The sequence below is a fragment of the Hyperolius riggenbachi genome, chromosome 2 (assembly GCF_040937935.1).
Source record: "Hyperolius riggenbachi isolate aHypRig1 chromosome 2, aHypRig1.pri, whole genome shotgun sequence".
Taxonomy (NCBI): domain Eukaryota; kingdom Metazoa; phylum Chordata; class Amphibia; order Anura; family Hyperoliidae; genus Hyperolius; species Hyperolius riggenbachi.
In genome coordinates, this window is record NC_090647.1 from 563633170 (window position 1) to 563655635 (window position 22466).

The following is a 22466-nucleotide window of genomic DNA, read 5'->3' on the forward strand; positions in this document are numbered from 1 at the left end:
ACTTTACTTAGGTCGTTCTTTCATCAATTAACAGTTCGTTCGTCGTTCTCAATGAACGATCATTGTCGCATGTGTGTACGTAGCATAAGATGCTTTCCTTGCATTGAAAGACGCCCATGGCTATAATTACTAGGTAATGCCCAGGGATGTTGATCCAGGGATTTTATCTGATTGCCATCTGGATTTTTTTTCCTTTTGGAGCTAATTGGACCATGCCTTGTAAAGTTTTTGTTTCAACCCAAATAACTATGTAACTATGAGGTTAGAAAATGCCAGCTCCTGGGTTCTCTGTCAGCTACGGTGAGGACTGCAATGTCTGTGGATGGCCGGTCAGCAGTTTTTCAACCAAGCAAGAATATTACAGCTGAAGATCACAGAAACACAGATGAAGAGAAGAAAAAGATTTGGAAAATTAGACATAAGTTACAACTCTGGATTTTAATAACATTTATTTTAAAATTAAATATGTGTGCTTTCATTAAGTGTTTTTATTTTTCACTATTTAATACTTTGTGAATAAATGAGGGGATCAGAAAACAACCCATTGTTGCTCAGCTAGGTAAGAAACCCTGTGCATTCCTTCTTTCTCTCAGTGCTGTGTAATCTTACCATTATATTAAGTATTCCTCAGGCTGGGTTCACACTGTATCGCAAGCATCTCTGCTCAGGTCCATCATCCTCTGACACCAAACTACTACTTATAGAGGTCCTCAAAGAGGAAGGTCATAGCAACCCCTACCCCCTCCTCCTCTCTCTGGATTTACCTCATGACATGGGAGGAGCCTAAGCTGAATGCTCCTTCCCTCGTCAGTCCTTAAAAAACACTCAAATAAGGGTGAGTAAATTGGTTGTTATTATTATAAGACCAGCATTCTGAGGTCTGTAGGTACTTAAAGTGGAACTGAGCTCAGAACGTCCTCTCTGCTGTAAGAGATTAGCCACAGCATGATAACCTCTTCATTACAATTTATGGAAATCTTAAAAAAAAGTTTTACTAGGCCTCTGCAGAAGGCACTGAAAGGGTTAAACCTCAGTGTTTACTACATGGAGAGTTGCCTCCCCACAGAGCTCTCCTGCAGTCTATTCACAGTTGCTGTCTGATAAGAACTAATTAGACAGGTTTATCTGCCTGAAAAAAAACACAGAGAAGTGTGCTGTGCTGTGCAAAAGTTCGGGTCCCCTTTAAGCATTATTAAGGACCTGTTAAGTTGTAAAGGCAGTTGAGAACTAAGCAGATGTGCATGGAGCCATGAAACATACAGACATCTGAAGTACATTATCTCTACAGCCTCCATCAATGAGATATCCATTTAACACTTCACCCTTTTTAAAAGACCTGATTTTACTAAGAGGTCATGTTAAACTAATACTGCTCTACCATAGCCCATTTTTCTATATTATCTACGTACCTCCACTAACCCCACCATAACCTAGCCTATAACCCCTCACATCCTCGAATGTCCTGAGTATGATCTGCTACTCCTTCAAGCTAGAATTTTATTTTTGTCTGCAGTCACAGGCTGCTACGATGAAGCAAACCTTTGGATACCATGAAATATGCAAGTTTTCCATTCTGGGACCACCAGCATCACTGGACCCCAAAGCAGCAGCAAGTCTACCATGACTATTAGTGCATATTTTCCTAAAACAGACATCTCCTTGCATCGTTAGACTTATTAAAGCCTAAAGGTTCAGTCATGACTGGTTTCCTCTGATCCTCAGAAAAGGTTTGACCTGTTCCTCTGGTCCATCGTTCCACGTGAAGCTCCAGGCTACAGCTTCTTCCTGAGGTTCAGAAGACTATCTTCCTTCACTTCTTCCTGGGTAGAATACATTTTGGGCAGCTTGAACGGGTCGGTTTTCTTCTCTGGGGTATTGAACGGGCAAACCTTCAGATGCTCAGACATGGAAGAGATGTCCTCAAAGGTCCACCGGTGGACTGGAGAGAAGAGGCTACTGAAGTTCCAAGCCTGGGGGAGGAACATGAAATAGAAGGTCAGGAACTGGTCTGAAACTCCAACCCACCTTTTTGGTCCTCTAGCCTCCCATTATTTGGTGCAAATAATCGCAACAATGTGAGTGGCCACTGAGAAGTCAAGAGGTAAACATACGATGTATGAGAGGATTTACACCATCCGGACCAAACACTGGTGACTCGGCTGAATTCTGGGAATATCCGCAGTCCAGCTGGGTCCACACTATGCCTGTGCATTCCATTGGTTTTATACACCTGTATGTGGCCAAGTGATTGGAACATCTGAATTCAATGATTTGGAGGAATGTTCCAATACTTTTGCCAACACTGATCACAAATGATCTTTAGCAAGCCAGGCAACTGGTATTCAAAAATTATAAAAACATAAGAAAAAAGGAGATAGGGGTGTATGCAATAAACTGTATTAAGCATAATTATGTGTGTGAAGTTGAACGAAGTTGAACATGCATTTAATGCATTGCATGTAATATATTGCATTCTGCTCTACTCATAGTACAGTAAGACTTCTTGCACATAATCCTGCTTAACGCAATTTATTGCATAGACTTTAGAGACGACAGACATACATAATAACAAAAAGTTATTAACTTAGGCTCGGTAGTAAAAAAAAATAAAAAAAAATAAAAAAAAAATCCTGACATATCCAAAAATCTACAGGATTTTAGGGATGCCTTATCTGAGAAATCAACTATCCAACTCTGGCAGTGCAGAAGGCAATTACTGCAGCCCCATACTCACCTCCCGACAGGTCCTGGGATGTTCCCTTGACGACGGTTGTCAAGCAACTGCCGGAGGGTATGTACAACGTCACTCGACGCTACACGTTGGGAGCGAACGAGAGTTTAAGCGACCGTGGTACCGTGCGCCGGAGTCATCAGGGATCTTAGCGAGCTGTTCCGCCATGACGGTCTTTATAGCAGCGCGACACTAAGCAACGCTTGCTTGGTCGTGCACCTGTACCCACATCACAATATTGCGTACACTACCGGACGGCGCTGAAAAAATCGCTGATCAATGGGAAAATTGCAACATGGGTACATAGATGCTGGGTGGTTGCCAGAGGTGCAGACTGGACATTTCCAGTCTCCAGTGAACATATCGATCACTTGATTGGGTTCAGGTTTGGGGAGATAGGAGGCCAGGAAATTGGGCTTAAAATGTGACTCTTTGAAGGTAGCAACCCTCTGCCAGTCTGTGAAAGTACAATGTCGGTACTGTTGTTATAGTGGCAGCTTGCTGACTTCTCACCTTATACAGTGGTGTGAAAAACTATTTGCCCCCTTCCTGATTTCTTATTCTTTTGCATGTTTGTCACACTTAAATGTTTCTGCTCATCAAAAAATGTTAACTATTAGTCAAAGATAACATAATTGAACACAAAATACAGTTTTAAATGATGGTTTTTATTATTTAGTGAGAAAAAAAAACTCCAAATCTACATGGCCCTGTGTGAAAAAGTGATTGCCCCCCCTTGTTAAAAAATAACTTAACTGTGGTTTATCACACCTGAGTTCAATTTCTGTAGTCACCCCCAGGCCTGATTACTGCCACACCTGTTTCAATCAAGAAATCACTTAAATAGGAGCTATCTGACACAGAGAAGTAGACCAAAAGCACCTCAAAAGCTAGACATCATGCCAAGATCCAAAGAAATTCAGGAACAAATGAGAACAAAAGTACTGTAATTGAGATCTATCAGTCTGGTAAAGGTTATAAAGCCATTTCTAAAGCTTTGGGACTCCAGCGAACCACAGTGAGAGCCATTATCCACAAATGGCAAAAACATGGAACAGTGATGAACCTTCCCAGGAGTGGCTGGCCGACCCAAATTACCCCAAGAGCGCAGAGAAAACTCATCCGAGAGGCCACAAAAGACCCTAGGACAACATCTAAAGAACTGCAGGCCTCTTTTGCCTCAATTAAGGTCATTGTTCACGACTCCACCATAAGAAAGAGACTGGACAAAAACGGTCTGCATGGCAGATATCCAAGGCGCAAACCACTTTTAAGCAAAAAGAACATTAAGGCTCGTCTCAATTTTGCTAAAAAACATCTCAATGATTGCCAAGATTTTTGGGAAAATATCTTGTGGACAGACGAGACAAAAGTTGAACTTTTTGGAAGGTGCGTGTCCCGTTACATCTGGCTTAGAAGTAACACAGCATTTCAGCAAAAGAACATCATACCAACAGTAAAATATGGTGGTGGTAGTGTGATGGTCTGGGGTTGTTTTGCTGCTTCAGGACCTGGAAGGCTTGCTGTGATAGATGCAGGGGCGTAACTAGAAATCACTGGGCCCCCCTGCGAATATTTGGATGGGGCCCCCCCTATAGGTGCCAAATAATCGTAATGGGGCAGCGTTTCACTGTAAATTTATTGTAAAGTGGGCAGCATTTTACCAGACAATCGTAATGTGGGCCAGAAAATCGTAATGTGGGCAGAGTTCACCAGAAAATCGTAATGTGGGCAGCGTTCACCAGAAAATTGTAACATGGACAGCATTCACCAGACAATCGTAACGTGGGCAGTGTTCAACAGAAAATCGTAATGTGGGCCAGAAAATCGTAATGTGGGCAGCAGTCAGTCACCAGAATATCATAATGTGGGCAGCACACACCTGAAAATCCTAATGTGGGCAGCAGTCACCAGAAAATCCTTATGTGGGCAGCAGTCACCAGAAAATCCTTATGTGGGCAGCAGTCACCAGAAAATCGCAATGTGGGCAGCAGTCACCAGAAAATCGCAATGTGGGCAGCAGTCACCAGAAAATCCTAATGTGGGCAGCATACACCAGAAAATCGTAATGTGGGCAGCAGACACCTGAAAATCGTAATGTGGGCAGCAGACACCTGAAAATCGTAATGTGGGCAGCAGACACCTGAAAATTGTAATGTGGGCAGCAGACACCTGAAAATCGCAATGTGGGCAGCAGTGACCAGAAAATCGCAATGTGGGCAGCAGTGACCAGAAAATCGTAATGTGGGCAGCAGACACCTGAAAATCGCAATGTGGGCAGCAGACACCAGAAATTCGTAATGTGGGCAGCAGACACCAGAAAATCGCAATGTGGGCAGCAGACACCTGAAAATCGCAATGAGGGCAGCAGACACCAGAAATTCGTAATGTGGGCAGCAGACACCAGAAAATCGCAATGTGGGCAGCAGTCACCAGAAAATCGCAATGTGGGCAGCAGTCACCAGAAAATCCTAATGTGGGCAGCATACACCAGAAAATCGTAATGTGGGCAGCAGAAACCAGAAAATCGCAATGTGGGCAGCAGACACCTGAAAATCGTAATGTGGGCAGCAGACACCTGAAAATCGTAATGTGGGCAGCAGACACCTGAAAATCATAATGTGGGCAGCAGACACCTGAAAATTGTAATGTGGGCAGCAGACACCTGAAAATCACAATGTGGGCAGCAGTGACCAGAAAATCGCAATGTGGGCAGCAGTGACCAGAAAATCGTAATGTGGGCAGCAGACACCTGAAAATCGCAATGTGGGCAGCAGACACCAGAAATTCGTAATGTGGGCAGCAGACACCAGAAAATCGCAATGTGGGCAGCAGACACCTGAAAATCATAATGTGGGCTGCAGACACCTGAAAATCGTAATGTGGGCAGCAGGCACCTGAAAATCGTAATGTGGGCAGCAGACACCAGAAAATCGTAATGTGGGCAGCAGACACCTGAAAATCGTAATGTGGGCAGCAGTCACCAGAAAATCGCAATGTGGGCAGCAGTCACTAGAAAATCCTAACGTGGGCAGCATACACCAGAAAATCGTAATGTGGGCAGCAGACACCAGAAAATCGCAATGTGGGCAGCAAACACCTGAAAATCGCAATGTGGGCAGCAGACACCTGAAAATCGTAATGTGGGCAGCAGACACCTGAAAATCGCAATGTGGGCAGCAGACACCTGAAAATCGTAATGTGGGCAGCAGACACCTGAAAATCGTAATGTGGGCAGCAGACACCTGAAAATCGTAATGTGGGCAGCAGACACCTGAAAATCGCAATGTGGGCAGCAGTGACCAGAAAATCGCAATGTGGGCAGCAGTGACCAGAAAATCGCAATGTGGGCAGCAGTGACCAGAAAATCGCAATGTGGGCAGCAGTGACCAGAAAATCGCAATGTGGGCAGCAGTGACCAGAAAATCGCAATGTGGGCAGCAGTGACCAGAAAATCGCAATGTGGGCAGCAGACACCTGAAAATCGCAATGTGGGCAGCAGACACCTGAAAATCGCAATGTGGGCAGCAGACACCTGAAAATCGTAATGTGGGCAGCAGGCACCTGAAAATCGTAATGTGGGCAGCAGACACCAGAAAATCGTAATGTGGGCAGCAGACACCTGAAAATCGTAATGTGGGCAGCAGACACCAGAAAATCGCAATGTGGGCAGCAGTCACCAGAAAATCGCAATGTGGGCAGCAGTCACCAGAAAATCCTAATGTGGGCAGCATACACCAGAAAATCGTAATGTGGGCAGCAGACACCAGAAAATCGCAATGTGGGCAGCAGACACCTGAAAATCGCAATGTGGGCAGCAGACACCTGAAAATCGTAATGTGGGCAGCAGACACCTGAAAATCGCAATGTGGGCAGCAGACACCTGAAAATCGTAATGTGGGCAGCAGACACCTGAAAATCGTAATGTGGGCAGCAGACACCTGAAAATCGTAATGTGGGCAGCAGACACCTGAAAATCGCAATGTGGGCAGCAGTGACCATAAAATCGCAATGTGGGCAGCAGACACCTGAAAATCGCAATGTGGGCAGCAGACACCAGAAATTCGTAATGTGGGCAGCAGACACCAGAAAATCGCAATGTGGGCAGCAGACACCTGAAAATCGCAATGAGGGCAGCAGTGACCAGAAAATCGTAATGTGGGCAGCAGACACCAGAAAATCGCAATGTGGGCAGCAGTGACCAGAAAATCGCAATGAGGGCAGCAGACACCTGAAAATCGTAATGTGGGCAACAGACACCTGAAAATCGTAATGTGGGCAGCAGACACCTGAAAATCACAATGTAGGCAGCAGACACTAGAAAAAAAAATGCACCTGTTAAAAAAAAAAACAATTCACTTACCTGACAGAAGTCTTCTCCTCTCCCGGCATCTGGCTCGCAGCTCCCCGAGTCCTCCTGCAGCACATCTCCCGCGCTGACAGGCAGAGTGCAGGGCTACGGCAAGATGGCTGCCAAAGCCCTGTACTAGAGGCACAAATAGTCTCCAGTGTAGGGCTTCTTCGGTGGCCATCTTGCCGTAGCCCTGCTCTGCCTGCCGGAGACTATGAAGGCTGCTGGAGCGGGGCTGCAGGGAATGAACTGGCGCAGCGTCCTATTAGACGCTGCGGCCAGTTGAGCACCTTGCTGGGGGGTCCAGAGCAGCGCTCCCCCCACGCACAGTGAGCGGGCCCCAGAGCAGCCCCGGGCCCCCCTGCGGCTGAGGGGGTCGCATCCCCGGTAGGTACGCCGGTGGATAGATGGAACCATGAATTCTACTGTCTACCCAAAAATCATGAAGGAAAATGTCCGGCCATCTGTTCGTCAACTCAAGCTGAAGCGATCTTGGGTGCTGCAGCAGGACAATGACCCAAAACACACCAGCAAATCCACCTCTGAATGGCTGAAGAAAAACAAAATGAAGACCTTGGAGTGGCCTAGTCAAAGTCCTGACCTGAATCCTATTGAGATGTTGTGGCATGACCTTAAAAAGGCGGTTCATGCTAGAAAACCCTTAAATAAAGCTGAATTACAACAATTCTGCAAAGATGAGTGGGCCAAAATTCCTCGAGTGCTGTAAAAGACTCGTTGCAAGTTATCGCAAACGCTTGATTGCAGTTATTGCTGCTAAGGGTGGCCCAACCAGTTATTAGGTTTAGGGGGCAATTTCTTTTTCACACAGGGCCATGTAGGTTTTGAGTTATTTTTCTCACTAAATAATAAAAATCATCATTTAAAACTGCATTTTGTGTTCAATTATGTTATCTTTGACTAATAGTTAACGGTTTTTGATGAGCAGAAACATTTAAGTGTGACAAACATGCAAAAGAATAAGAAATCAGGAAGGGGGCAAATAGTTTTTCACACCACTGTATACAGTACCACCAAAGTATGGGCAGTATGGAGGTTACCATATTTATTTATTTTTAAACAATGCCAGTTGCTTGGCTGTCCTGCTGATCTTTCATCCACCAGTAGTGTCTAATTCACACACCTAAAACAAGCATGCAGCCGGCGAGGCCAGCATCTGCAACGGAGGGAACCGGGAGTCACCGGAGCTGCTACGATGGACATAACGGCTGCCAGAGGCTGGAGGAAGCCCCGGGTAAGTCAAACTCATTTTTTTTAAAAGCTCGGATGTATCCTTTAAATTGTTAGCAGGAGCCATTAGGCACAGATGTCCTTGCACCTTAGACTTCACCCTCCATGAACCTACAAACCCCCGCCGAACCGCACCGCAAGTGAGCTGCTGGCCCAGGTGTCACTTTTCCCTCACTTCCCCTGCCGGCGTAGGTAGCTACAGGTGCCCTTTAGTGTTAGGTAGCCAGAGAGGTACCCTCAGTATTAGGTAGCTAGAGGTGACCTCAGTTGAAGGGAGAGCTCATCAGTGGAATGCTGAGAGTTGGTTAAGTAACCTCTCATTTACACTCACCTCTGGACTATGTATAGGGATGAAGAGACGGAGGGAGGGAGGTACTCAGGGAGAGGAGTGAGCCGCCTTTCCATCATCAGGTACCTGTAGGCAAGTGCCTACATTGCCTCATGGTAAATCTGGCCCTGACTGTTAGTATAATATACACATACTGATATATGAAGTCATTTGACTACAATAAACATCGAGTTACCTTTTTCCGACATCTCCATGAAGAGCCACCATGAGAGTATGTCTTCTTCTCCCACACAAGATGCACCATCCCCCTCTCCTGAAGCAAGGTGGCACAGACGTCCCTCATGAGAGAGGACACTTGTGACAGCTGGCATAGGCTGGAGCTGTCCAGGAACCTAGCCATGTGCAGTAGGACTTCTAGTGGCAGGTTGGAAAGGGAGTCTTTGCTCTTCCCTCGATGGCTCCTTGAAAGATTGGGCCTTACCCCCTCATATAGAGTGCAATCCACCAATGGCTTTACTGCAAACGTCTTGAGCTGCTTACTGTAGATGATCCGTGAATTTACTCCTGCAGGACGAAGTCTGGTTTGCAAGAAAGTGCAACCCAAGTAAGACAACGGACAGCGTTGTTGGAACCAACCACCAAGGCTTGTTTGTACGTCATTGTGGACATTCTTAAAGTGTGAAGAAAATTCATCTCTGCGGAAGAAAAGTTGGCAAGAGAAGCTGAAAGAGGAATTGCTCTTGTTATGTCTCTGGGATACGCTTTCGCTCTCTATGTCCAATTTGACACCGAGACGTCTCATATCCCTTTCACTTATCAGATCCAGTAGTGTCATTTTGTTGGTGAAGAGATCCTGACCAAAGTTATAAGTCTGAGTTCCAAAATCAATGAGAAGTCCATCGAGAGCCTTCATCTGAGAAACCTCATGACCTCTTACCTCCCGATCCAAAGCACACATCAAAGTTCTGTAAATGGTATCAGAGTGAGAAGAGTCTTCCTCTGGGACTTCAAGGTCAGATGTATCCACCAGCTTCTCGGCTCTCTCTATTTTAGGGTTTTCATCCCCGAGTTTGGCTCGACGGCCGCAGTAGCTTGTTGGTACTTTGAAGGTGCACACGGTCACCATTGGACAGGCTTCTAAATTTCCATACACAAAGTCCTTTTCTTTGGGGGTGCATGCAGCCATTTGGCCAAATCGAATAAGCATGCTGCCATGATGGACAATATACATGTTGTAGCTCTTGCAGTCCACTTCCGACTTCATCCTTTCCAAAACACCCTCTTGCCATGGAGCAAAGCCAGTCTTCTCACAGCCCGACATATCCATGCTGTTGGGGTCGTTTGCTTTTTTATCTTCTTCAGAATTTTCCCCCTTATCTGCACTGGATTCACCACAGAAATTTTTGCTAGTTCCATCAGATTTGCCAGCATTTGGATCCGTAACTGACTCCAAAACTTTGGCCGCCTTCATCTCTTTGCTAAACATAGCTTCCCACTGGGAGAATTTAGCAAACTCAGTGCCAATCTCTCCTCGAGCCAAAGCCTCTCGTTCAAACTGAGTCAGTCCCTCTTCCATCCCTCTGATTGATCCACTAGGTAGATCAGTTCCACCAACTGCGCCGGCTTCTTGGTTGTCATCATGGGTCTCCAAACTAATCGTGTTTTGGGGATTTTCAGAGAGCTCTGGGAACAATTCTGCCATTTTAAGAGATCTAAAGAGAACCTTCTGATCCTGCAGAGATAAGGCCAAGTCTAGGCACTCCTCATTTTCTTCCTCCTTTAGAAGGTTATTATAGAGGGTTTGATCCTTGTCCACAATGGGCCAGCGGTTCCAGTCCTTGGAGCAGCAGACCACACTGGCTGGGCATACTTTTAGATGCATGGCCTGTTTGCATCTGTTCATATAGGATGGGCAGCCGAAGATTGAGTTGAGGCACGGGACCCACTCATTGGGGCATAGCTGCAGGTGTTCCTCCTCCTTGCACAAGTGGAAGGTGGCTCCGCAGTTGAGGCGGCAGTTGATCATCAGGCAGGAGACGCCAGTGTTGATGGGAGCTTGGCATCGCTTGCTGAAGCAGTTCTGGCAGTGTCTGTGCTGGCCAGGTCGGGGCCGCGTTGCTTTTCCCTGTATTTATGAAAAACAAAACAGTTAAAAAAAAATAAAATTAATGAAGTGTATATACAGTTTTTGGAGCTCAGAAATAACTGATTTTCTATAAAACAAACTGTCCCCAATTCAATTCACATTTTCTCCTAAGCTTTCTGCTACGAGATCATTTTTCAATTGAAAAAGTACCAAAACTTTGGTGACAAAGTATTGTCAAAATAATTCTGAGTATTTTATTGTTTGCTGGTGGCTTAAAAAGCATTTTATTGACAAGATATGAAAATATCTCCAAGGAGAAAACTTTGGAGAAAAAGTGAATTGAATAAGGGCCGCTGAGTTTGCAGCCTGAAAAAAAATGAATGTTAAAGGACACCTGAGTAGAGATGGCCCGAACCGTTCGCTGGGCGAATATCTCTGTGCCCTGTACTACTTCCAGGTCGCTATGACCCGGAGTTTCTGCGCCTGCGCTGGCCCGGCGGTGCGCGTCCTAGATCGCGCTCCTGTTGCCGGGCACTCTCTGCACATGAGCATGACGTCACTCATGACGTCACGCACATGCGCAGAAAGTACCCGGCAACAGGAGCTCGATCTAGGACACGCACCGCCGGCCCAGCGCAGGCGTACTACTCCGGGTCATAGCGACCCGGAAGTAGTACAGGGCACAGAGAGGATGAGATGTTCGCCGGCGAACGGTTTGGGAACCGTTCGCAACATCTCTGCACCTGAGTTGAAAATAAACGAATGAAGTAAACAATTGAATCTACCTTCCTTATCCTAAAAATGGCTTTTTAAGATATTCTACAGTTTTATTTTATGTTTAAATCTACTTTTTAAGTTTTAACTGTTTTATTGTTTTTGCTCAATGACACATTCATTGAAGTATGCAAGAGATAAAATCTATGAACTATTGTCCCTTTTTATCTCTTTCCTGCTCTGAGAAGCCATTTTCTGCTAGGAAAGTGTTTTATAGTTGGAATTTCTTATCATTGAGGGTCACACTGTAGTCACTTCCTGTCTGAGTCAGGACTGAGTCAGCCACTTACACACCTGATATTTAACTCTTTCAGGCAGAGAAAGAAAAAAAGGAACACAGCCTAGTTACTTGTGTGCTAGGCACTGTACATACACATGTCTATCTCATCATGTCACACGTCACCTCGGGTATCCTTTAATCACTTGTTTGTTGGCTAAACTATTCTTTCCTTCTGATCAGAACATTGACCTCTGCTGCCCGCCTCATCCACCCCTCCACCAGCTTCTCTGATGCCACCCCACTCTGCCAATCCCTCTATTCTGTACCTATTACCCAAAGGATTCCATATAAACTTGTCACCCTATACTACAAAGCTCTACATAAGTTGTCACTTCTATAGATTTCCTCATTGAGCTTCAGATATTATCCCACCCAGAACCTTCGCTCCTCCCAGGAGACCCTCTTGTCCTCTGGCTTGGTCACCTCCTCTCACTCTCGCATCCAGGACTTCTCAAGAGCATCACTTCACCTTTGGAACTCTCTCCCACAGCCTGTCTGTTGTGCTCCAAGCCTGGAAACCTTCAAACGTTCTCTCAAAACACACCTATCCAGACTATAAATAGCATTGGAGGTTCACTGCCTCCTCCACTAAACCCTGTGCCTCCTTCCCAAGTGTCCCCCACTACCCTCTACATTGTAAGCTAGTAAGGGCAAGAAAATCCTCCTAGTGTCTCTAGGGGGGGTCACACTCCACAAATCTCCTCTGTTACTCATACTCACCATTGTGACAGTCGGTGTCCACCCAGTGCTCTCACAGGCCAATGTCCAAAAATGATCCCTCTGTCATTGGAGCTGAGGGGGAAGAGAGGTAAAGCAATCAGAAAGACGAATCAAGGTGTAACTGCAGTCACGGCAATATTACAATGCAGCTTTCCTATTGGTCAAGAGCAAAACTGGAACAAATCAATTGTTAGTGTTGTTATAAAGCTATACACAAAAAATATACATTGGAGGAATAAATATATATGACAGTGGAACAGATTGGTTGGATAAAAGAAGTAAGGTGTGAGAAATGAGATAGAACGTCTTGGAACCTGAAGATAGAAAAAAAAAAAGAGTTTAACTTACCTGGGGCTTCTGCCAGCCACTCTGCAGCCAGCCTGTGCCCACGCCATCCTGGAACGATCTTGCGGTACCCCGCCATGGCGCATTTTCAGTATCGCCGGCTTGCAAGTCGACGGCCACAGCGCCTGGCATTCCTGCGCAGGCGCAGTATGAAAAAAAAACACTGCACCAGTGCCCAACGCACCGGCAACAGGAGCGTGAACAAAGACACGCGTGGCCAGGGCCACGGAGGAGCAGTGGTGGCGAGTCAACAAAGGGGAACTGAGTAGTGGCGGGGGACCGGAGGATCATTGCGGACCAGCGCATGCACAGGGTCGGCTGCAGGGGGCTGGCAGAAGCCCCAGGTAAGTAAAACTCTTTTTTTTCTATCTTCAGGTCCCGTGTTTGGCACGGAACCTGAAGATAGAAAAAGATATAGAAATACCGTGTTTGGCTGTTTTGGCCAGTGTCCTACTGGCCTGTCGATTGATGGAAGTTCGACAACAGATGAACAAAGGACCATGACCTGAGTGGGTCGCTGTGTTTTAACCCACTCTGTAGCTGGGAGTGGCTATATGACACAAAAGTCCAGCCTTGTGTAATTGGAACAGGAGGGCAGGACGTGACCCAGAGAGAGAGAATCTGGCAGGATTCTTTCTTTGCCAATCTCTCTGTGCCCGTAGGTCATCAAATGCACTGCACACCTTCATTCAGCAGGGTGCCATGAGTCTGCAGATATGAGACATGAGTGTTAATACATGAGCAGGCCTGGATTTACAACACAGAAGCCTATAGGCACAGATGTCCTGACACAATAGACTACAACCTCCATGAACCTACAAACCCCCACCGAACCGCACCTCAAGTATGTTGGCTGTCCCAGCTGTCTCTTCTCACCTATTTCCCTTGCCGTCATAGGTAGCCATAGTATAAGGTAGCCAGAGCTATCCTCAGTATTAAGTAGCTGGAGGTGTCCCCAAGTATTAGGTAGCTAGAGGATGCCCCCAACTAAAAGGAGATCTGGTCAGTGGAATGCCAAGACCTCTCAGTTACACTCTGCTCAGGACTCTGCATAGGGAAGGAGAGAGGGAGGGACTCAGGGAGGGAAGCGAGCCGCCTTTCCATCATCAGGCGCCTGTAGACAGGTGCCTACACTGCCATATGGTAAATCCGGCCCTGTACATTAGTATTATTACAGTGCTCCTTTGAACCTGTATTACTCCAGATTCAGAAGGTCCCATTTGTCAGAGAATTTCCTGGAATGGCCGTCAGAACAACCTTAATAATTTCTGAGAAGATGGTGCATGTAGTATATTCATAACCAGTGAAATATGAAGAAAATATGGAAATGATTAATTCTGGGGTTACTGTAAGGTCAGCTGTTCCTGGTGAAAGCAGCTGTTCAGAGGGAGTCCTCAGATAGGATCAGTTGGGTGCATGGAAAAAGGGCCCTGTGAAAAAAGGGCCCCGGCTGGATAACTAAATGGCACCAGTGGATAACGAAATCAGATGACGATAAACATCGCTGTCAAACTAGGTTACAGATAAATACCGTTGTAAAAACAGACGGAAAATAGTAACGAAAATATATAAATGTTACAAATCGTTACGTAATTCAACAATACAGCTTAATCCAACCCTACTCTCAGAACCACTCCCCCGGTGGTGCCTAACCCTAACCGCGCCCCCCCCCCCCCCCCCCCAGTGGTGACTAACCCTAACCACCACCCAATCACACCCCTCCCCCCCCCCGGATGTTGCCTAAAACTAACTGCCACCCAGGTGGTGCCTAACCCTAACCACTCCCCCTGGTGGTGCCTAACCCTAACCACTCCCCCTGCAGGAACACCCTTTTACACATAGAAAAGATAATATCTTTGATAACGTATAATCTGTACATACAAACGAAATAATATGACAAAAACTAAAACGTTGCAAGCTTCTAAAACAATCACATCAAAAACATTAATGTTCTAATGTTGTTAACGATAGCGCCCTTTTTCTGCTGTTTTCACCATATGAACAATAATTGCATTAGAGTCTATAGGTGCGTACACACATGCGACTATAGTCGTTTGAAACGATCGTTCCCCGATCTTTTCAAACGACGATCGTTAAAAAAAAAGCAACCAAATATCATTAAGTCTAACGACGGACGAGCTAGATCGTTAAAAACGAACGATCTAGCTTGGCGGATTCTAACCAACGACGATCGTTTGCAAAAGTAGTAAATCGTTGGAAACGGTCATTCGTACTAGGCTTGACATGCGCATTTCGATATTTCTCCATGAAAATTCTCATTTTTTTGCGCAATAGTTGCTTTACGTGATGTAACGTTCGTTCTAATGATCAGATCGTTACACACATTTTAAAACTAACTTTACTTAGGTCGTTCTTTCATCAATTAAAAGTTTGTTCGTCGTTCTCAACGAACGATCGTTGTCGCATGTGTGTACGTAGCATAAGGCGGCGCCCTTTTTTCCTGCTACCGATCAGTTTCTCATCAGCTCTGGAGCAATGTGTAAATGTGTCACAGGGAGTGAGGACTGGGAAAGTTCTATGGTATCCAAACCCTTCCCTCTATGTAGGTGTGTATTACAACTGAATACAAAACAGAAATTTGCCTTCTTAAAACAGAAGGTATTTGGGATTATTCAGGTTGGAGTGAGCTTATAATGTCTTATAATACATCACTGCTGAATATGCAAATAGTTGATGCACTGATGACGATCAACCAATCCAAAACAGTCTGTATGCATGTTGGATTATTATGGCTCTGTACAAATTAACCACCCTGGCGTTCTATTAAGATCGCCAGGGAGGCTGCGGGAGGGTTTTTTTTCAATAAAAAAAAAACTATTTAATGCAGCCAACTGAAAGTTGGCTGCATGAAAGCCCACTAGAGGGCGCTCCGGATGCGTTCTTCTGATCGCCTCCGGCGGCCAGAAGTAACACGGAAGGCCACAATGAGCGGCCTTCCGTGTTTCGCTTACCTCGTCGCCATGGCGACGAGCGGAGTGACGTCATGGACGTCAGCCGACGTCCTGACGTCAGCCGCCTCCGATCCAGCCCTTAGCGCTGGCCGGAACTTTTGTTCCGGCTACGCTGGGCTCAGGCGGCTGGGGGGACCCTCTTTCGGATCGCCGCGCTGCGGCGGCGATCAGGCAGCACACGCGGCTGGCAAAGTGCCGGGTGCGTGTGCTGCTTTTTATTTGATGAAAATCGGCCCAGCAGGGCCTGAGCGGCAGCCTCCGGCGGTGATGGACGAGCTGAGCTCGTCCAGACCGCTCAGCTGGTTAACAAGATGATTAGAGATGTGGCGAACGGTTCCCGAACCATTCGCCGGTGAACATCTCTAAATCCATGGGCCTCTTACTACTTCCGGGTCGCAAAGACCCGGAGTAGTACGCCAGCGCTGCCCGGCGGAGCGCGTCCTAGATCGCGCTCCTGTTGCCGGGCACTCTCTGCGCATGTGTGTGACATCATGAGTGACGTCACGCTCATGCGCAGAGAGTTCCCGGCAACAGAAGCGCGATCTAGGACGCGCTCCGCCGGGCAGCGCAGGCGTACTACTCAGGGTCATTGCGACCCGGAGGTAGTAAGAGGCCCAGAGAGGTTCGCCAGGCGAACTGTTCGGCCCATCACTAAAGATGATACATCATTGCATTCCAGCAGATCTGGAGGTGTGTTTAGCTATCAGATGAGATGGTTAGCATAATCAGCAGTGGTGCATTGTGGGAGATATCATGGGCCATATGCAATTCATTTTTCACCTGAGTTTTCTCCTAGGTGATATTTTAAAACTGGTCAATAAAATCCCATTTAAACCACCAGTAAGCAAAAAAAATACTCAAAATGATTTTGATAGTACTTTTTACCTACTTTTTGATACTTTTTCCATTGCAAAGTACTAAAATGTTATTTTAAATCAAAGATGAACATTTTTCTCCTAGGAGGAAACTCAGGCGAAAAAGCGAATTGCAGATGCCCATTGCCCTCAAATGCTCACTCCAAAGTGAATAATTGCAAATACCTTCTGTTTTAAGAAGTCACGTTTCTCTTTTGCATAGCATGGCTTTTTGGTCCTTTTAGCCACTTACACACTCCTAAGAGTTCTGGTTCACCATGAACTTGCTATTTTCTCATTTCAGTATCCCTCTGGGTGTCCGAGTTTAGATAGTTGTGCAATGCACACTAGTTACCAGGGCCGGGCCGAGGCATAGGCTGGAGAGGCTCCAGCCTCAGGGCGCAGTGTAGGAGGGGGCGCAGAATTCATTCAGCTGTCATTCCTAATTGTGTTTGAAGCAGAAAGAAATAAGAAAAGGGGATACATGGCAGTGACTGCAAGCCAGATAACTAGAGATTAAGGTGTTGGGGAGGTTGGGGGCCCTGGGGGACCTATTAGTCTAATAGCAATCAGTGTGTGACAGCTGGGGTGGGAGGGATGGAGGGGCGCACTTTGGTGTCTCAGCCTTGGGTGCTGGAGGACCTTGTCCCGGCTCTGCTAGTTACACTAACACATATTTCCTGTTTGTGGTTAACCACAGCAATATCCTTCCTGTTTATGGAACCACAACCAGATCAGCCAGTTATGTGATGTCACTCCTGTCCTCAGAGGTCACAGTAGATCAGCATTTATTAATGACCTCTCTGCATCATGATACACCCAATAACTGTGTGGATTGAATGTTTCAAAAGTTCAGCTTTCCATGTAAATTTCCACTCATCTAGATTTGAGCCAATCATACCAAACAGCTGCCAGTTAATTAACCAGCAGCCACCTGATGGATTAGCAACTAAGTTCAGTTTCTGTATGGAAATTTGCACATGTCACATTTCAAGTTCATGTCTTCTGACAATCAGCCTGAGTGAGGGGCCTCAAGTGTAATGTGATCCAGTCTTCGCTGTCCTCCCAGAATACAGCGGTCACCTCTATGACCTTGGCGGGACAAACTCAGAACAAACAAGAAACTGATTCTGAAGTCCCAGTATTATTAGGCAGGAGTATTGCGGAGGACCATGTGACCTGGGGCAGCCAGTGACAGCTCTAGTTCAGGCAAATCTTTTGTCATTGATTTTTACTAAATATAGAAAATGCAAACTTACAATTGTAATACAATAAAAGAAAATTAATAATTTTGGCAGTTTAGAGTGCAAGCTTCTGTGCCCACAAAACACTGACCCAAAACCAGCATGCAAATCAGATAATTAGCTGGAGCTAGTCTAGTTTAGGGGACCCAGCAGGAAACCTCACAGGGAAATTCAGCTAGCGTGATTGGGTGGACGGCACCCTCTCCAACTGATAGGTTTCCAGGAGGTTGTAGTAAACTACGCCCACACTATTCAGCCAATCACAATGCTTCGTGCTGTACAGGGTGCTGTGATTGGAGAATTGTTCCCTATGAGATTTCCTGCTGAGTCCCCAAAAGTAGACTAGTGCTGATCTGCCTCCACTGGCTGCATGCAGGGCCAATTGAAGCAACACTGGGGCTCCAGGCTATTTACCCAGCTGCTCCTCCCCACGCCCCTCCCCAAGGTCTTCCACTGCTTCCAAGAGGACCTTCCTGGGGCCCCTGCAGTGTTGTAAGCAATATCAACTCACCTGTCCCAACCTTGGACCGTCCGGGCTCTCGTCTTCATCCATCCATCCTCACTGGTTGCCTCTTCTTAGTGACCCAATGTGTTATTACACAATAACACACAACAGGTTACTGAGCAGAGGCAGCCAGTGAGAATGTTTGGATGAAAGCGGGAGCAACAGGGCCGGTTCTAGACCTTTTGCTGCCACCAGTATTGGTAGCTAGGTGCAGTTGCCCCCAGTATAGGTTAGCCAGGTACAGTTGCCCCCAGGATAGGTGGGCTAGGCACTCTCTTCACTTCCTGTATCTGCCTGGTGCTGCCCCCAGACTTCTGCCGCCTGAGGAAGTTGCCTCACTTGGCCTCATGGGTGGACCGGGCCTGGGGAGCAAGGATGGACCAGCACTGGGACAGGCAAGTTGGTATTGCTCACAAACCTGCAGGGGCTCCCAGGAGGACATCCTTGAAGCAGGGGGTAAGCTGGGGAAGGGGAGTAGCAGAGCGCGGGGGCCTCAATGGGAGCTAAGGCCCTGGCTGCATGCTTGCTCCTGACAGCCAGACAACTGAAGTGAGAAGGGAGCGAGCAGGAACAGAGTCAGACAGATCAAGTTGTCAAAGGGGAGTTAGCAAACCAAGCTTCTAGAAAGTGTACAGGGCTGGAGTGAGAACTTAGAAGGTAGCCAGCAACAGTCAGCAAACTGGTCCTAAGGAATATGCCGGACTTGAGTCCGGATGGCAGGAGTTACAGAAGCTCGGATTCCAGGAAACAGAGGGCTGGGGTAATCAGGAGGACAGAACCTTGGCGAAGTGGCCAGACGCTGTATATAGACTGAGAGCCTCTCAGATGCACAACAGGTGCTAAAGCTGATTACAGCTAATGAGGCCAGCAAAGAGGCAGCAAGTCCAGGAACAACACAGCTGGAAGTAAAAGCTCATCAACTGGGGCTCATCAGCTGTGTACACTGAGGCAGGAACAGACCCCAACATCAAATCCAGGGAGCATCTTACCACTGGAACTGTTAACATCAGGCGTGCTGGGTGTGGCTAGTGCAGGGCTCAGCCTCATTCTAGAAGAGGGTGGAGCACAGACTGAACTCTGAGACAATTCAGGCCTGCAGCTATGGATGTCTGTGCCACATGACGTGGCTGGTGTTTGGGCTCCTGTTCAGGTCATTTAAGAGTGGTTTATTTCATGACAGCTAATCAAGGACTGTCTACACAACATAAAAAAAACCTCCTCCCGCAGTTTGTCTCAGATCACTACATAGTTGCAGTAGGTGATTTATAACGGTAAAAAGTTATTATAAATGCCAGACTAAAGTTTTGATTGAAACGCCTCCAGGGTTGGGGCTGTCTTGACTCAGTGTGGCAAGGTGTTCCAAAGTGTAGGGTCAGCATGACAGAAGACTCTGGCTCCAAAGCTTTTGAGTTGGAGTCTGAGGGTGGTCAAGTTATTAGATCCTGTTAGATCCTCCGTCAGTCTTCGGAAACCTGGCTGCAACTGCATTGGTGAGAAGTAGGGGGGAGGAGCATGACCTGTGACCTGAAGATCAGGTAAGTATTTAATCCTGCACCCCCTCCTCCTCCCCCCATTCTCTTATCTAGGTCTCTATTTGGAAGGCCTGCACAAAGGGCATCGCAATAGTCCAGCCGTGATGTGATGAAGGCGTGAACTAGGGTTGGAAGATCCTCTGAAGAAATTAGGTGCCTAAAGAGGAACTCCAGTGAAAATAATGTAATAAAAAAGGGCTTCATTTTTACAATAATTATGTATAAATGATTTAGTGAGTGTTTGCCCGTTGTAAAATCTTTCCTCTCCCTGATTTACATTCTGACATTTATCACATGGTGACATTTTTACTGCTGGCAGGTGATGTCACTGGAAGGAAATGCTGTTTGCTTTTTTGGCAATTGGAAACAGCTGTAAACAGCTATTTCCCACAATGCAATGAGGTTCACAGACAGGAAACTGCCAGGACCATGGTCCTCACAGTTTCCTGTGGGAGGGGTTTCACCACAATATCAGCCATACAGCGCCCCCTGATGATCCGTTTGAGAAAAGGAATAGATTTCTCATGTAAAAGGGGGTATCAGCTACTGATTGGGATGAAGTTCAATTCTTGGTCACGGTTTTAATGTTTGCAATATTCCTTAGCCGAAAGAAGAAATATTTCACCACAGCTTAGATTCCTGAAGTTTAGTCCCCCATCAATCAGTAATCCCAAGTTGTGCACAGTGTTGGAGCTACTAAGGTCTGAGTTCCCCACTATCAGTGGTGCTGACGGTCTGGAGCTGCTTTGCTGATTGGTGCTGGCCTCTGATGACAAGATCCTCAGTTTTGTCAGCATTTAGTTTAAGTGGTTAACTTTAACAAGAGGGGTATGGAGGCTGCCATATTTTTTTTCCTTTTAACCAATACCAGTTACCTGGCTATCCTGCTGATCCTTTGCCTCTCATACTTTTAGCCATAGCCCCTAAACAAGCATGCAGCAGATCAGGTGTTTCTGACATTGTCAGATCTCGCAAGATTAGCTGCATGCTTGCTTTCTGGTGTGATTCAGACACTACTGCAGTCAAATAGATCAGCAGGGCTGCCAGGCAACTGTTATTGTTTAAAAGGAAATAAATATGGCAGCCTCCATACTCCTCTCACTACAATTGCCCTCGGGCGTAACTAGGCCCCCTGCAAAACTTTGGATGGGGACCCTTCCCACCAAAACAAATCTACAAATTTTTGTCTGTAAAACTATATGATTCCTTATCAGTGGCTGAGCAGATGCAGTCATTAGAACAATTGAGGCAGAGAGCAGAACGTTTTTTCTCTCCGTGTCCTTATGCTGGGAATACACCATAGGTTTTTTCGACAGATAGATGGTTCGATCGAAAATAAGGTCGGACATGTCGGAAATTATCTATCATCTTTCTGATCGATTTCTCATAGAAGTGAATGGAAATAGATAAGAAAAGATGAGAAAATCGAGCAGGAAATTAACCGGAAAATCGAATCGAAAATCGATGGGGCGGGAAATCGACCGAAAAAACGCATCGTGTGTACGCAGCATTAGTTGTCAGTCTCTCAGAACGGGGCCCCATATGGATTCTGGGCCCCCCTGTAGCTGCATCCCTTGCAGGGTCTGTTGTTACGCCCCTGATTGCCCTTTAACCAACCTGGCGGTCTATTAAAAACCGCCAGGGGGCAGCGCAGCAGTTGTTTTTTTTTTAAATCATGTAGCGAGCCTGCGGCGTTGCGGGTAGCGGCAAATCGGCAGGTAGCGGCGGCGATCGGAGTGCACACGCAGCTTGCAAAGTGCTAGCTGCGTGTAGCAAAAAAATAAAATAATTTTGCAAATCGGCCCAGCAGGGCCTGAGAAATCCTCCTGTGCAGCTTACCCCGAACTACGTTCAGGGTTACCGCCAGGAAGGTTAAGCCAGTTGTCATTCATCCACTACTGAAGCTAAGCACAGGTTTGATAATAAAGAGGTACATGTTATAATCATGCAGAGAAACCCTGATCTGTACAGTCATAATATCTCTTCTCTGCGCATTGAGTTGTTTATATTGATCTTTTCTCCCAAGTCTCCAGCATGGCTCCTGCCAGTGTATAATGCCATGCCTCTGCAAAGTGCAGCCCAACTGCTGACATTGCACTACAACTCCCAGCAAGGCTAGCCAGCACTCCCCCCCCCCCTCACCTGGTGCACAGAGTGTGTCTGTAGAGGACTCACCTGCAGATTAGCACGCGGCATGTCCCAGTCTTCTGTGTGACCCCGTCCTGCAGGCGTCCCCGGGGGTCTCTACAGGCCCCAGCTGGCTGCAGAGGGCGCAGTCATGTGGCCAGTTATAAATAGCAGTGAATTTATCTTAGCTACTCTTACAGGGCCTGCTGCCAACCCCAAATAGCTCCCAGTAGAAGGGACACTTCTGTCCACACTTCTTAACAATTACATAACAAAAAATCATTTCCAGGCCGTGTATAAACACCGGAAAATCTTTATCTTTATCAGAACATAATAGAGAACTTATTTCTTTCTTTTCAAAACATTTTAATGTTGTTGTTCGTCAATTACATTGATACAACTCCTGTA

The 22466-nt window shown here is 46.4% G+C and overlaps 1 protein-coding gene across 1 annotated transcript; it reads right to left on the reverse strand.

The window, feature by feature from the left end:
- Window positions 1-419: 419 nt before the first annotated feature.
- On the reverse strand, window positions 420-22183 carry FBXO40 (F-box protein 40). Its single transcript, XM_068270940.1, has 4 exons — window positions 22107-22183; window positions 12480-12551; window positions 8855-10744; window positions 420-1970 (listed from the first exon to the last, which is right to left on the reverse strand). The coding sequence occupies exons 2-4, from the start codon at window positions 12480-12482 to the stop codon at window positions 1773-1775; spliced, it is 2091 nt and encodes a 696-aa protein (XP_068127041.1). The 5' UTR covers window positions 12483-12551; window positions 22107-22183; the 3' UTR covers window positions 420-1772.
- Between the last annotated feature and the right edge of the window lie 283 nt (window positions 22184-22466).